Raw genomic sequence first — 15,219 nt, 5'->3', positions numbered from 1 at the left:
GAATGTAAAGAAAACAGTTCAACTTTAGTAAGTCCCTTATGATTTCTCTTTCTTGTTTACCTTTTCATGCTTCTCTTGATTGTTGTGTTTGAAAGTCAAATTTTCTATTCAGCTCTGGTCTTTTCACTGAGAAAGCTTGAAAGTCCTCTATTTTATTGAAAGTCCATATTTTGCCTTGGATAAGTTTCTAAAATTTAAAAGTTCCTAAGGACTTTGTGAAGATCCTATAATAATCAAATGAAATTTTAAACAAAAAAATGCTTTGATGAAAGACCAATTAAAGACAACTAATTTTTAGGAGAATCTGGGTCTCTCTTTTCCTGAAATGTTATTATTGGATGTCAATAAAGAAAAATGTTAATACTCTGTATTTTGGCATAACTATGCCCCAGAAAATTTTAATTAATTTAACATTATTCTAAATCCAAGCTATTTATATTTTAAAGAGAGAAATGTCTAAAATGTCCTAGTCCTTCCAGGCCCTTGGATATGTCTGTATCCTCCCACAACAATTTGAATAAGAAAAGACCAGAATACAATAAAATAAAATTTTGAGTTAACATTCCAGAATAGTAGTTACTATTCAATTCCATCCTTGTGCAATTCCTTCAAGAGCTTAAAGGGCCTCTTCCCTGAGATCAATGTCACATCATTTCTGAGTAACCTTGAAGGTACTTTCTTCATAAGCCAATACCTTCAAGAGGATGGAGAAGGCAAGGATCTAAACAAGAAAATAAATATTTGGTTTTTACTCCTAATTCATTTAAGGGGGAAGCCTTAGTTTTTGTTTTTCTTTTTCCGAAAGAGAGAAGTCTAGAAACAGAGAAAATATTTCCTAATATTTTCAGTTGAACTGAAAAAGTTTTGATGTGTTGCCACAGTCAGTCATATTAGTTCTTCTTTCACATGTTTTATTATGCTAAAAGCAATTTTTCCTTCTATGCCTAGAATCACCTAGGCACCCTATGCGTAGAATAGTCCTTATGTTATTTTTTTCATGCTTTTTAAAAATTAATTAATTCATTTTTAGTTTTCAACATTTAGTTCCACAAACTTTTGAGTTCCAAATTTTCTCCCTCTCCCTTCTGTCACCCCTCCCCAAGATGGCATGCAATTTGATATAGGCTCTAAATATATATTCACATTAAGTATATTTTCACATTAGTCATGTTGCAAAGAATTGTAACCAATGGAATGAACCACGAGAAAGAAGAAATAAAACAACACAAAAAAGAGAAGAGAGTAAATAGTATGCTTCGATTTGCATATTGATTCCTTAATTCTTTCCTGGGTGTGGATAGCATTTTCCATCATGAGTCTTTTGGAGTTGTCTTAGAACCTTGCATTGCTGAGAAGAGCTAAGTCTATCAAAGTTAGTTATCACAAAATGTGGCTGTAACTGTACAGTGTTCTCCTGGTTCTGCTCCCCTCACTCAGCATCTGTTCATATAAGTCTTTCCAGGTTTTTCTGAAGTCTGTCTGTTCATTATTTCTTATATAGCACAATAATATTCCATTACATTCATATACCACAACTTGTTCAGCCATTCCCTAATGGATGGGCATCCCCTCAATTTCCAGTTCTTTGCCACCACAAAAAGAGCTGCTATAAATATTTTTGTATACATGAGTTCTTTTCCCATTTGTATGATCTCTTTGGGAGACAGCCCAGAAGTAGTATTGCAGGGCCAAAGGGTATGCACATTTTTATAGCCCTTTGGGCATAGTTCCAAATTGCTCTCCAAAATGGTTGGATCAGTTCACCACTCCACCAACAGTACATTAGTGTTCCAATTTTCCCACATCTTCTCCAGTATTTATGATTTTCCTGTTTTGTCATGTTAGCCAGTCTGAATTGTTTTTATTTTAAAGTGTCGTAGATAGCCCTTTTCCTCTGATTTATTTTCAATGAGCCAGCTGAATTTTTAATTAAGGTGCAAAAAATTAATGTTTTAATTGAAAAAATTCAAACAATTTAAAAAATCTAAAATGCTTTTGTAGAAAAAAAGATGCTTTTGTATACACATACGTACATATCTTTTTACCTTATTTCCCTCAAGAAGCCTTGATTTTATAGGTATGGGTATTATTTTTCACTTTTGCAAATTGGAGCTTTATTATGCATTTGTAGACATTCTCCTTGAATTTATAGGAACCATAAATATCACTTGGTGGTAAACTTACTGGTAATGAACCTTTCCAAATTCATCCAAGCTGATCTTTATACAACAGATATGGTTGGAACCCATGCTTTATACCTTTCCAACTTGGTAGAACCTGCCAGAGCTTGCATTTTCCTTGGCATAACCATTGAGAGCTCAGGTTCACCTCCATACTATTGGAGCAGGCCTTTCACATGACGTACATTAACATTATTTTAATTTATATTTAATTTTCTTGAAATGCCTTTTTCATTATGTCTCTCACTACATAAAAATCTCCATAAACTATTACAGGATCTCATTGCCTATAATCCAAACTCCTTAGAGCCTGACATTTAAGGCAGTCCATAATTGATCCAACCTTATCTTCCACTAGTCTCCAACTAAAGTCCTCAACTCTAGGCCAGACTTGTTTCTTCATTACCTAGTCCAAACTCTATATTCAGTTTTGACTACAATCCTTCACTTATGGTTTAAACTTGCTTCCAGCTATTTAATTTTATCCATCTTCTGAGACCCAATAGAGTATTCTAACCAGCATTAAGTCCCTATAGAATTATTGTCTGTACCATTCATTTGGGCATTTAATCATGGACAAGGTTATTATTTTGCATCAACTCTAAGGTCCTTTTCAACTAAAAAGCTCCAGGATCCTGTGATATTATGCTTTTTTCATTAATATAATTTTAAGAATTTACTATGTGCAAAGTTGTTCTATGAATTTACAGATCCAAAATAAGATACCTGTCCTCAAGGAACATACAGTCTTGTTGAGGGGGTGGGGTGTAACTAGATGCGAATGACTCTAATACAAAATGAAATGCACAGAAGAGGTACAAATTACCATAAGACATTCAAAGAAAGAATAATTCTGGTGAGAAGGATGAATGAAAGCTTTCTGAAGGAAGTGACCTTAGAGCCGGATTATGAAATGAATGAATTGAATTTGTTAAGGAGACTGCTTGATAAACTGTCTTACTGACTAGTGCTTTGGAATTGGAGGGATTGTGGTGGGAAAATAGTTTGCCTTGATCCTTCTTGATTCAGAACTAACTTTTTCCTTGGGAAAGAGAAGGGCAGTACCTCTAGCCCTCAGATCTCACATAAACTTTGGAATGCAAAATATGTAAGCCTTTCTCCAGTCTTTAGAAGCTGAAGAGCAGACTGAGATTCAGCCAAGAAGGAACCTAACTAGATTAGTTAATCTAAAGACTGTTAAAGACTGAGGCCTTGTAGGCAATTTCCCCTTTTCTTTCCTCCCTCTGCCCTCCCCTTCTTTCCCTTTTCCCTCTTGTGCCTTTTTCCCTTTCTCTTTTCTCTCTTTCCTCCCTCCACTTTTCCCCTCCAGTCTTCCCCCACACTTTCTCTTCTTCTTACTATCTACCTCCATTTTGTGTACCCCCAAAATTTGATAAATGACTACTAATAATATAAGTCCCTCAAACTTGTTAAATAACTGTACATTATGCATATCTGCTCAATAACTGATAAATATTTACTCATGTCCTCACTGGATCACTGCCTTGTCATGGTGGAGGGGCTTGCATAGCTCAGTGAAACTATGAGCTGTGCTATGCAGGGTTCTCCAAGACAGACAGGTCATAGTGGAGAGTTCTGACAAAAGGTGATCCACTGGAAAAAGGAAATGGCAAACCACTCTAGTATCTTTGCCAAGAAAACCCCGTGGACAGTAAACAATGAACATGAGCTTGAACAGACTTCAGGAGATACTGGAGGACAGAAGGGCCTGGTGTGCTGTGGGGGTCATGAAGAGTTGTACATGACTGAACATTTGAACAACAAGAACAATGACAAAAATTTGCTAATGACATCAGGAAACTAAAGCTTTGTTCGATAATGTCCTTTCACTATAAGCTAAAACATAGATGTAGTTTGTATACTCCATTTGCTATAACTGTAAAAGTAATCCCAGAGGCCCTCCTAGTCATCCTCAGAGGAAGACATAGCTTCTAGAGGGAACCTTGTCTCGAGCACTGATATGATTTACTAGAACCTTTAGGAGTCAGATTCATAGTTTGTTCCTAGAGGAGATGATGTTTTCATTGTTGAATAGTGTTAAATAATCCTTGATTGCACGCATTGATGAATGTGAGTCTTATTCGTGTTCCTAAGCCCTAATAAGCATACCTAATGGTAAATTGGTATAAATTGGTATAAATGCTTGTTCCATTTCAACATGTGCAGAGTGTCAGTTAAGACTGCTTATCTGGTGTGGAGAAGAGAACCTGGAAATAACTTCCTTCTGGAACAAGCTTCTGTACTTGGCCTGCCCTGTTTCCAAATTTCTGCTTGACTTGGAGTTAGGGAGCCTGTGTGTCCTTATGTCAAGGCAGACCTACTTGAGCCAGAAGAGGCAATGTATAAATTCTACTCTATTTAGAGGAAGTATTTTGTTTCTTACATATTTAAAGTTACTGTTAAAAACTATATTCTCAACCGTTGCCATAAGATCTCTGTAACTGTGAGACTTTTTGTTTGTTTACTCTAAACCAGAAATAGGCAAACTATGACCTGAAGGCCACATTTGTCCCATTGAGGCTTTGAATGGGTTTTGCATTTTAAAATAAAGTTTTATTTTATTTAAAAATGTAAAAAATTATTCTTAGTTCCAGGTCCTACAAAACTAAATAGCTGATTGGATTTGGCCCTAGCCATAATTTGCCTTTGAAAGACCAACTGACAGTGATCTTCCAGAAGATTTATTTACTAGGAAGAGATAATTGAAGGAATCAGGGTCTTTTCCAAGATTGCATTATAAAGATGAAACTCCATTAAATTTCTTAGCTGACAAGATAAATAGTGAAAGCAGGGGAGGGTACCATGTCTGGATATCACTTTGGCATTTTGTTACTCATCTCTCACTATGACCTCTATCCATCCCTGACTGGAGAAACACTTAAATGGTTTGTTTTGTTTTGTTTTGTTGTGGGATTTTTATGTTTTAGTGTAGGAGTGCAGGCCACTGAGAGAAAAATTTGAGAAACATTGAAAAACAGGTAATAATAAAATGGGTTATAAATAGTTACAATGGATGAATTAATTCCTTTCAGTTCTGTGGGAACCTGATTTTATCATTTTGATTCTATCCATATGGCTCCCCTGGGTGGGATAATATGTCCGCAAGTGCTCTTGCCACAGAGAAGACAAATTATCCCATTCCCGCATAGATTTACAGACAGCTTCTTTCCTAACAGAAACAACTTTTGACATAGAAATAGGAAAATTGGGCTGACAGCAAATTAATTTTGTTTATGTTCATTATGTTTAATTCTTATCACAGAAAAATGTATCCATTTAGTGTACTGTCAAGTCTTTAATTATCACTCCTTAACTTAAGAGTTGAACTGTTAAACTTTTCATATACCTAGGACAATTTATCTAAAGAGCTTTTGAAAGATAAATTATAGGCTTTTCCATGGAGTAGAATTCTTATACCTTAAGATTCATGTGAACATTTCTTTAAAATAATTATAGAGACTGCACGCACCATTTAAAGTATTAAGCACAAATTATTAACACTTGAAAATATATATTAAATTGATTAATAAATTGTTGCTTTACAAAATTGCTTTAAAGATCCTGGAATTATATTTTAAAAGCCTTTACAAAAACTATATTTTATCATAATTTTTCCATGTTTAGTTGATTCTGCTTAAGTCTTTTTAGGATTGTGGTGACTTACATAGTGAGAGGACATGAGTCTTATATCCAATTGTAAATTTACTCTTTATTTTAAAATGCATTAGTAAAATTCCATGATCTATCTAAGTGACTGGTACAGGATGGATAATGAAATTTTGTCATCAGTGGCAAAAAGACTTTCTATTAAGGTACAGAAAAATTGATTGTTACTAGATTACCACTAAATGACACTGCCATAGCATTTTCCGCATATAAATTTCTTTCTAGATTGAGGTTCTCTGAAGAGGTAGGCTGGTCCCTTATAGGATTAGTTGCTAAACAAATAGGGAGACTTATTATTTATTTAGTATCATTATAACATCATAGGCTTAGTATTGGAAGGGATATTAGAGGTTATGTCATCTAGCCCCTGATATTGCAGATGAGAAGGCTGAGGGCAGAAGGGAGGTCTCATGCCCAAGAGCACACAGTGAAGAAGTGGCAGAGCTAACATTTGAACCTAGACCCTTTGGCTCCAAACACAATGCTCTTGGGGATTCTTATGGTTGCTGTTATTAAATTTTTTCTGAGCCCTTTATGGGCACACGACACATTCTTGCATGGGGGAAAATAAGTCCCCTAACTTCTTAACAAAGAAGTCCTTTCTATTTGCTTTACACATAGGTCTCATTTTTCATTTTGAGTTCATCATATCACCTTTCTGTCAGAAGACAGCATCCTTTATCAGTCCTCTGGATTTGGGATTGGTCATTATGTTGACCAGAGTTCTTAAGCCTTTCAAAGTTGTTGTTCTTTACTAGAATGTTGTTACCGTGTAAATTCTTCTGGATCTGTTTTCTTGCTCTGCAGCAGTTCATACGAGTTTTCTATTTCTCTGTTGATTTTTTTTTGTGACACAATTATATTCTATTACATTCACATACCATAATTTGTTCAGCAAATTCTTCAGTTGATAGCTACCCCACTTCAGTTCTCTGGTAACACAAAGAGCTTCTATAAATATTTTTGTACAAAACGATTCTTTTCTTCTTTCTTTGATCTCTTTGGTGTACAGGTCTAATAATGATATCTCTGAGTCACAGTATATACAGTTGAGTGACATTTGGGGCATAGTTCAAAATTGCTTTCCAGAATGGCTATATGAATATGGAGCTCCACCCATATTGCACCAGTGCTTATTTTCTCTTCCAACAATTGTCATCATTGTCTCTTCTTCTTCTTGTTCTTCTTGTTCTTCTTCTTCCTCTTCCTCTTCCTCTTCTTCCTCCTCCTCCAGCAAACTTTGCCAGTCTGATGATTTTAAGGTGAAATCTCAGAATTGCTTTAATTTGCAGTTCTCTAATTATTAGTGATTTGAAGCATTTTTTTTTTAATGGCTGTTGCTCACTTGAATTTCTTCCTTTGAGAAAGGCCTATTCACAGCCTTCAACCATTTATCTACTAAGGAGCACTGGGAATCCTTTTATATTTAAATCACCTCCTTATGTATCTTGGAAATAGTCAGAGATACTTACTACAAAGATTTCTTTCCAAGGTAATTGTTTCCTTTCTAATTTTAATTGCATTGATTTTGTTTGTGTAAAATATTTTGAAATTTATGTCAGTAAAATTATCCATTTTATCTTTTGTGATCCTCTCTGTATTGTCATTAATTTTTCCTATTCATTGATTCAAAAGGTAAGTTCTTCCTTGTTTCTCTAATTTGTTTATGATGTGGCCTTTAAAATCAAGTTATGTAAATATTTAGAACTTTTTGTGGTATATTGTTGAGATTATGGTATAAACCTAATTTTTGCCAGACTAATTTCCAATTTTCCCTTTGATTCTTGGCCAATGGTAAGCCCTTGTCTTGGTAGTTGCAGTCTGTGGGTTTATTGAACATTATTGCATTTATATGCTTATTTATGTTATATACCTATTCTATTCCTCTGATCATCCTTTCTGTTTATCAGCTACTACCAAATAATTTTGGTGATTACTGCTTTGTAGTATAGTTTAAGATCTATTTGCTACTCCTTCATACCCATTAAAAAAATTTCCTTGAGATTTTTTGAGAATCTTGACCTTTGGTTTTTTAGATGAATTGTATTACTTTTCCCCCCTAGATCTCTAAAATAAGCCTTTGGTAGTCCAATTGGTATGGTACTGAATAAGTAAATTAATTTCAGTAATTTTGTAGTTTTTATTATTTTGGCATGGCCTAACTATAAGCAACTTATTTCTCTACTTACTTAGGCCTGCCTTTGTTTCTGTGAAGAGTGGTACTGTATTTGTATAATTCGTATGTGTGTCTTGGTAGATGGATTCCTTAATATTTTATACATTCCATAGTTGTTTTGAAAGGAATTTCTCTATCAAAATCCTGTTATATTTTGTTGGTAATATATGGAAATGCTGATTTGTGTGAGTTTATTTTGTGTCTTCTTATGCTAGAGTTTTTTTTCTCAGTTAATTTTAGTTTGACTTTTTAGGGTTCTCTACATAATCTATTATATCCTCTCCAAAAAGCCTCAGTTTTGTTTGTTCTTTGCCTATGATTCTGTCCTTTTTTTCTTATTTTATTGCTATGGCTAGTATTTCTATCTATTAAATAATGGTGGTGATTATTAATATCTTTGTTTCCCCCCTGATTTGTTTGGAAAGGCCTCTGCTTTATCTCTGTTATGTGTAATCCTTAGTCTTAGCTTTATATAATGATTTACCATAATAAGGAAATATCCATTTATTCCTGTGCTTCTTAGTGCTTTTAACAGAAATGGGCATTGTATTTGAAGTTTTTTCTGTTTTGATATAATCATGTGATGTTGTTTTTTTATTGCTATAATCTTGTGTTTATAGTTTTCCTAATACTAAACCAATTGTGTATTACTGGTATAAATACTGCTGGGCATAGTGTATAATCTTTTGATATATCTCTGTAGCTCCTTTGCTAAAACTTCATTTAAAATTTTTTCATCAACATTAATTAGGAATATTGACCTGTAGTTTTCTTTCTCTGATTTGTTTCTTCCTAGTTTAGGTATTGATACAGTACCATAGAAAGAATCAGGTAGGATTCCTTTTCCTGTTTTTGGAGTTTATGTAATAATAGAATTTGCTGTTCTTTGATTTGATTTACTTGTAAATCCATCTAGTCTTATTTGTCTTTAAATTTTTCTTTGGGAGTTCTTATATGGGAAGTTCAATTTCATTTTCTGAAATCAGTATTTATTTAAATTGTATCTCTACCTCCCCCAATATATATCTTAAAATGAAATTTATTATATGTTGCCAGGATAAGCTGAAATATTTAAAGGAGGAAATCACTGAAAGAAAACTAAAGTAGATTGAGACTGCTACTCCAATCTCTCATTATTGTTAGTTCAATCATGTGTGTAATTTAATTAGAATAAATGAAAGTTTCTGATAAAAGCCTCATTTCTAAAATGTACAGGGAACTGAGCCAAATATATAGGAATACAAGCCATTTCCCAATTGAGAAATGGTCAAAGGATATGAACAGGCAGTTTTCAGAGGAAGAAATTAAAGCTATCTATAGGCATATGAAAAAATGCTCTGGATCACTACTGATTAGAGAAATGCAAATCAAAACAACTCTTAGATACCACATCTCTCCTGTAAGATTGGCTAAAATAACAAAGCAGGAGGATGATAAATGCTGGAGAGGATGTGGGAAAATTGGAACATTGTTACATTACTGGTGGAGTTGTGAGATGATCCAGCCATTTTGGAGAGTAATTTGGAACTACGCCCAAAGAGCCACAGGAATGTTCATACCCTTTGACCCAGCAATACCACTTCTAGGGTTGTATCCCAAAGAAATCACACAAGAGGGAAAGGGACCCATATGTACAACGATATTTATAGCAGCTCTTTTTGTGGTAGCCAAGAACTGGAAATCAAAGGGATGCCCATCAATTGGGAAATGGCTGAACAAGCTGTGGTATATGAAGGTAATGGAATACTTTTGTGCCATAAGAAATGGGGATGATACGGACTTTGTAACAACCTGGAAAAACCTACACAACATAATGCTGAGTGAGCGGAGCAGAGCCAGGAGAACATTGTACACAACCACAGATATGTGGATTCCGTGAGGACCAACGCTGACAGACTTCGCTCTTCTCAGCAACACAAGGTACAAGGACAACTCCAAGGGACTCATGATGGAGAATGCTTTCTACATCCAGAGAAAGAACTGTGAAGTTTGAATGCAGATCAAGGCACACTACATGCTCACCTTTTTTCTTCTCTTTTGTTTTTGTTTTTGGGGTTTTGTTTTTTTTGGTTCCGTTTCTTCTTTTTCATGATTCATTCCATTGGTCATAATTCTTCTCCACAACTTGACTAGTGTATAAATTAATTCAATGCGAAGTTATACATGGTAGTTATATGAGATTCCATGCCATCTTGGGGAGGGAGGGGAGAAAATCTGGAACTCAAAATTATGTAGAACCGTGTGTTGTAAACTAAAAATAAAAAAAAATTAAAAAAAAGAATAAATGAAGGTCAATGTTTTATTCTGTTTTTAATAAAAATTAGAATATTTTAAAAACAAAAATTAATTGCTAAATAGATTATTTTTTAAATTTTTGCTGATCTCACTGATAAAAATTTTTAGAATCCTTAACTTTGACTATAACAGATTGGGCAGGCCTGGTGTTGATTGTTATTGCCAACATGAAAGTGGTGCAGCAGTACTGCAGCTTCAGTTCTTAATCAATGAGGTAAGGATTTGTTGACAGTAAGTACATAATTTTCTCCAAACTTACATCATCTAGTTAATTCTAAATGGATTTTTTTAAAAAAAGCTTTACATAACATTTTCAGGAATGTGCATTATGCATAAAACAAGGTGCCTTTGTATTAATTAATTAACCTTTTCTACTTTAAGAGAAATAGAATCTAAATAGCTTAAGTTTTCATTGTTGAACATTTAGGCTAATGTTTAGATGCAGGCATTTAAGTAGTATACATAGAAAATAGGTATGTTGGAGTTGGTTCACTTATTGTCTCTTACCTATTGGTAGTTTATTATCCAGCCCTCTATTTTCTTAGACTGTTATATACTCTTATATACCTAAGAAATCAATTACCTTTTGAATATTCATAGCTTCCCTCTTTTGATTCTATATATGCATGTATTTCTGGATCTGTGCATATCAATGTTTATATTTCCATGGATACCACAAAAATTGAATGTCCCTTTGTTAATGGGCAGAGGTTAGTACTGCTAAACCAATGTCAGACAAGTAACAGAAATCCTTGACTTTCCCAAGCACTTCGTGATTCAGATGTGGCTTCTTAGGGTGATTCTGAAGTCATTCAGGGCCACTTGAAGGCGAAAGACATCCACTCATATAATTTTAGATCTGGAAGTGATTTTTTGGAGATCATGTCTTTAATTGCTTAAGAAAACTGAGACTCAGATCTTGACTAAGTTCACATATCTAGTTGGTTATAGAAGTGGGACTAAAATGAATATGTATTGACTCACCTGTGTTCCTTGGTAACACCTTGGAAATTTGTCATGCTGCAATGGGAACCTAGTAGTTGGAGTCTCCTGTGCCATGGGGAAAAGTGATGGGCTATTGAATGCCTTCTTGGGCATACTCCATATTCATTTCATTTTATACATATACATATATACACATACATACCTGTATGTATATATGCGTATATTTTATATATATGCATTTCTATATATCCCATTTGTGCATGTATGTGTGTATGTACACATATGTGCCTATTTCTTTTCAAGAAGAAGAAAAGGATAAGCCCATTATTTTGGAGGCAATTTGTATAAAAGCTAAATTATCAGATGACAGAAAAAAATCAAGACGGCATATTTTCTATTTTAATTATATTATGTGAAAGATAGTTTTCTTCAAGCTGGGAAGGGCTGAACAAACATAGCTAAGATGTAATCAAAGCCCAAGATAGATGAAGAGAAATTGAAAGAATGTTTAGGAAAGATGACCAAGGATGATGAGGAATTTCAGAAACATCAACAGTTAAAGGAAGTGGGGATACTTGGCTCTGAGAAGACTGACTATTTGGAAGGTTGTCATGTAGAAAATGGATAAAACATATTTTTGTAACTCTTAGATGGCCCAAGTGGGACATGTGACATGTCCAGAAGCAAACTTCAATGAAATGTGAAGAATAAATTTTGACTAGGTACAGCTAATAAAAATGGAATGTAGTACTTTATGAAATAGTGAGTGTCCTCCTATTGAAATTATTTGGTCAAATTTGATACTGTAATGTGGAGTCTTCTGAGATCTGAAATTAGATTAAATGGCTCCAAGGTGTCTTCTAGTACCCATATCCTTTGATTCCATGATTTCTGTGTTGGATTCTCCTGCCTGCTGCATTGCTTTCCATTCATATAAATTACCTCAAAATGGTTTCCTTAGTACCTTCCTCTGGGGTGATAGCTCTAATTTTGTCTGCCCATTCATTGCTTTCTCCAAGTTACCCAATGGCCATATAGTCATTTCATGCATTTTGGATATAAAAAGAGAGAAACTACACATTCTCATTTAATCAATAATGTTAGCTCTGTCATCAAGGATTATGGTTGAACACTGACATGCCAAAGCAAGAGAGTCCTTGACTTGAGGCACATTCATGTTACCATGGAGGTGTCAGCCACATCTCTGTCAGGCAGTACCAAGCCACCAGGTCCCTTATGTGTCTCTTAGAGTGACACACTCACATACTTTATAACAATATGTTTTTTGATTTGATTGAGAAGTCGTTTTTACTAAGCCTATACTCATTGTAACCCATGTCTTATTCTAACCCCATGATATGCTTCCTGCTAGTGTAACAACAATGCTGCTACTTGCCGCTACTGTGGCTGTGTAAGGCCAGTAATACCAGCACACTCGAGGGCTACTAGCACAGATTCTTTGATTTGCTGTTCTAAGGAAAGCAACTTTAAGGGGTTAACAATCTCACTTTAAATATACATATATCACTTACTTAGTTCAGGGGGAAAAGCCAGCACTCTGAACTTCAGAGAAAATACAAACAGAAATTACAAGCAGAAATTATATAAACAGAGCAAATAAATATAAATCAACAGGCAGGCTTCTATCTGTTTGTCCAAGAAATTACATACATAGTTACCAGAGAGAGAAGCAGCAACATCTGGGTTTTCAAAGCCAGGGGGCTCCAATGGCTACTGCCCAGAGTCTCATCTGGCCAAATCACAGGAACAGTCTTCTAACAAGTGAGTCCCAGAAACAAAATGCTAACCTCAGAGTATATATACACTTCTTCAGGGTCAGAAGGCGTCACAGCCATGCAACTCAAACCCACATGACCTAAGCCTTCCCATGACTTAAGCAGGTCATCAAAGACTCCCAATTCAATCAAAAACTCTTGATTGAAACAAAGACAAGACTCAAAGGCACTTGATTGCCTTAGTGCTAAGAAGCACTCCAAAACAAAAGTCCTACTTTACTTGCCATCACAAATAGGAAGCTTTTTTTTTTCTGAACAGGCCTAGTTTGTCTGGTAAGGAATTAGCTAGTTTCTGGAAGGTCATCTTGCCTAAGAAATGCAGCATGACCCTTTGCTGGTCATATTGATGCTGCCTTCCTCAACCATCATCTTAGCATGCTCTTGAGGCTATACATAGAGGCCAACTGCTGTTGATTATTTCCCGTAGATGCAGATTGTTAGTGTCACAGGTGGGATTTGAACCTAGGTCTTGTCATAAAGATGTGTGTCATCCTATTTTTGATCAAAACCTAGGAGTGACCTCCTTTGATGATATTCCATAGGCAAAATTACCTCAATGTTAGATATGTAAAAATAGTTTTCTTAAGAATTCTTTAGGGGCAGCTAGGTGGTGCAGTGAGTAGAGCACTGGCCCTGGAGCCAGGAAGAGTTGAGTTCAAATCCAGCCTTAGACACTTGACACATGTACTAGCTGTGTGATCTTGGGCAAGTCACTTAACCCCAATTGCCCTGCCCCTCCCCCCCCAAAAAGAATTCTTCAATTCAACTGTACTTAAGATCAGAAGGTCATAAATCTAGATCTGGGAGATACTCAGAGATCATATAGTCAAACCTTCTCATTTTTACAGATGAATAAATTAGGGCCCAAAGAGTTTAAGTGATCTGTCCAAGATCATACAGGCAGTCAGTTTCTGAGGCAATATCTGAACCTGGGTTCTCCGGCCCTAGGACCAGTGAGCTTTCCACTGTCCTATTGAATGAGCCATTGGAAAAGGACAGTGATGTAGATAGATAGATAGATAGATAGATATAGATATATAGACATATATTGATATATATTGATATATGTATTGATATATATTTAAATCAATAAAGAAAAGAGAAAAAAGTACTTTATATTTTGAGACATATATCGTTTTACTACATTTCCCATAGTGTTCCTTGGATTGTAAAAACAGTGAGAATTGTGCTGAAGTTTCTTATGTTAGATAACAATACTTATTTCCTAACTATGTAGGTAATAGTTTCTAATAAAGAGTTTAGTCTTATCTGTGTGGCTTCAGTTTTTACAATTGTATTTAAGTAGTTATGCAAAATATAATTAAAAAATTAAAGATAAAATGTTTTTAGAAATAGATTAAATATTTTCTTCTTTTCTTTTTGAGAAGTAGCACAGCTAATAATTTTTTTTTTGAGACTGGCTCTTTCTATCTCATCCAGGCTATAAGTACAGTGGCCCCTCATGGGTCTGATCCTACTATTAATTGGTGTGGAAACTTTGGCCTGCTCCATTTCTGATGTAAGCCTGTTCTCCCCTCCTTAGCAGACTAGTGCTCTGCCCATCCCCAGTCCCAGGGAGTCATTGTATTGATGCCAGACTTAGCATGGATGCCAAATCATCTTAAGCCCCACTGCAGCTCAGAACTGCTGAGTTTAGGTAGGTGAACCAACAACCTCAGCATCCCCAGTAGCAGGGATTACAGGCATATGTTACTATATCCAACAAGAATCTTAACAGAAACAAGGTTGCAGCTTTTTTTCCTCCTATTTATTAATGTCTGGTCTTATTTGGGTTTAAACTGACTTGTTGTCAGTCTATTTGGAGATACATTCAATCTTGTCTACCGCATAGTTACTGGCTTGGTTTACTTATAAGAATCTCAGCTTTACTCTGTGTGCTTATTGCAGTAAAGCAGGACCATTCCAGCTCATCAATGGTTCTCTTCAAATGTCGCCTTCCAGAACAGAATGTAATATCCCAGATGTGGTTCAAGTAGTGCAGAGTATAGTAGTTCCGCTACCTCTGTTATTTGTACATTAACATGAAACAGAAAAATCTCTAGAGTACAGACCTGTGTTCAAATTCTACCATTGACACTATGTGACCTTGAGCAAATCACTTAATCTTTCTGAGTCTTAG

At 35.2% G+C, this 15,219-nt stretch overlaps 1 protein-coding gene across 1 annotated transcript in view; it reads left to right on the top strand.

The window, feature by feature from the left end:
* Nucleotides 1-15,219, top strand: part of STXBP5L (syntaxin binding protein 5 like) — a 324,117-nt gene that overhangs the window by 42,906 nt on the left and 265,992 nt on the right. Inside the window, exon 3 of the mRNA XM_036744107.1 lies at nucleotides 10,471-10,552. Within this exon, the coding sequence (XP_036600002.1) occupies nucleotides 10,471-10,552 (82 nt within the window). The remainder of the gene's footprint in view (nucleotides 1-10,470; nucleotides 10,553-15,219) is intronic.

This window comes from Trichosurus vulpecula, chromosome 2 (assembly GCF_011100635.1).
Source record: "Trichosurus vulpecula isolate mTriVul1 chromosome 2, mTriVul1.pri, whole genome shotgun sequence".
Lineage (NCBI taxonomy): Eukaryota > Metazoa > Chordata > Mammalia > Diprotodontia > Phalangeridae > Trichosurus > Trichosurus vulpecula.
Note: the sequence above shows the minus strand (reverse complement) of the source record. Positions and strands in the feature narration are given on the sequence as shown.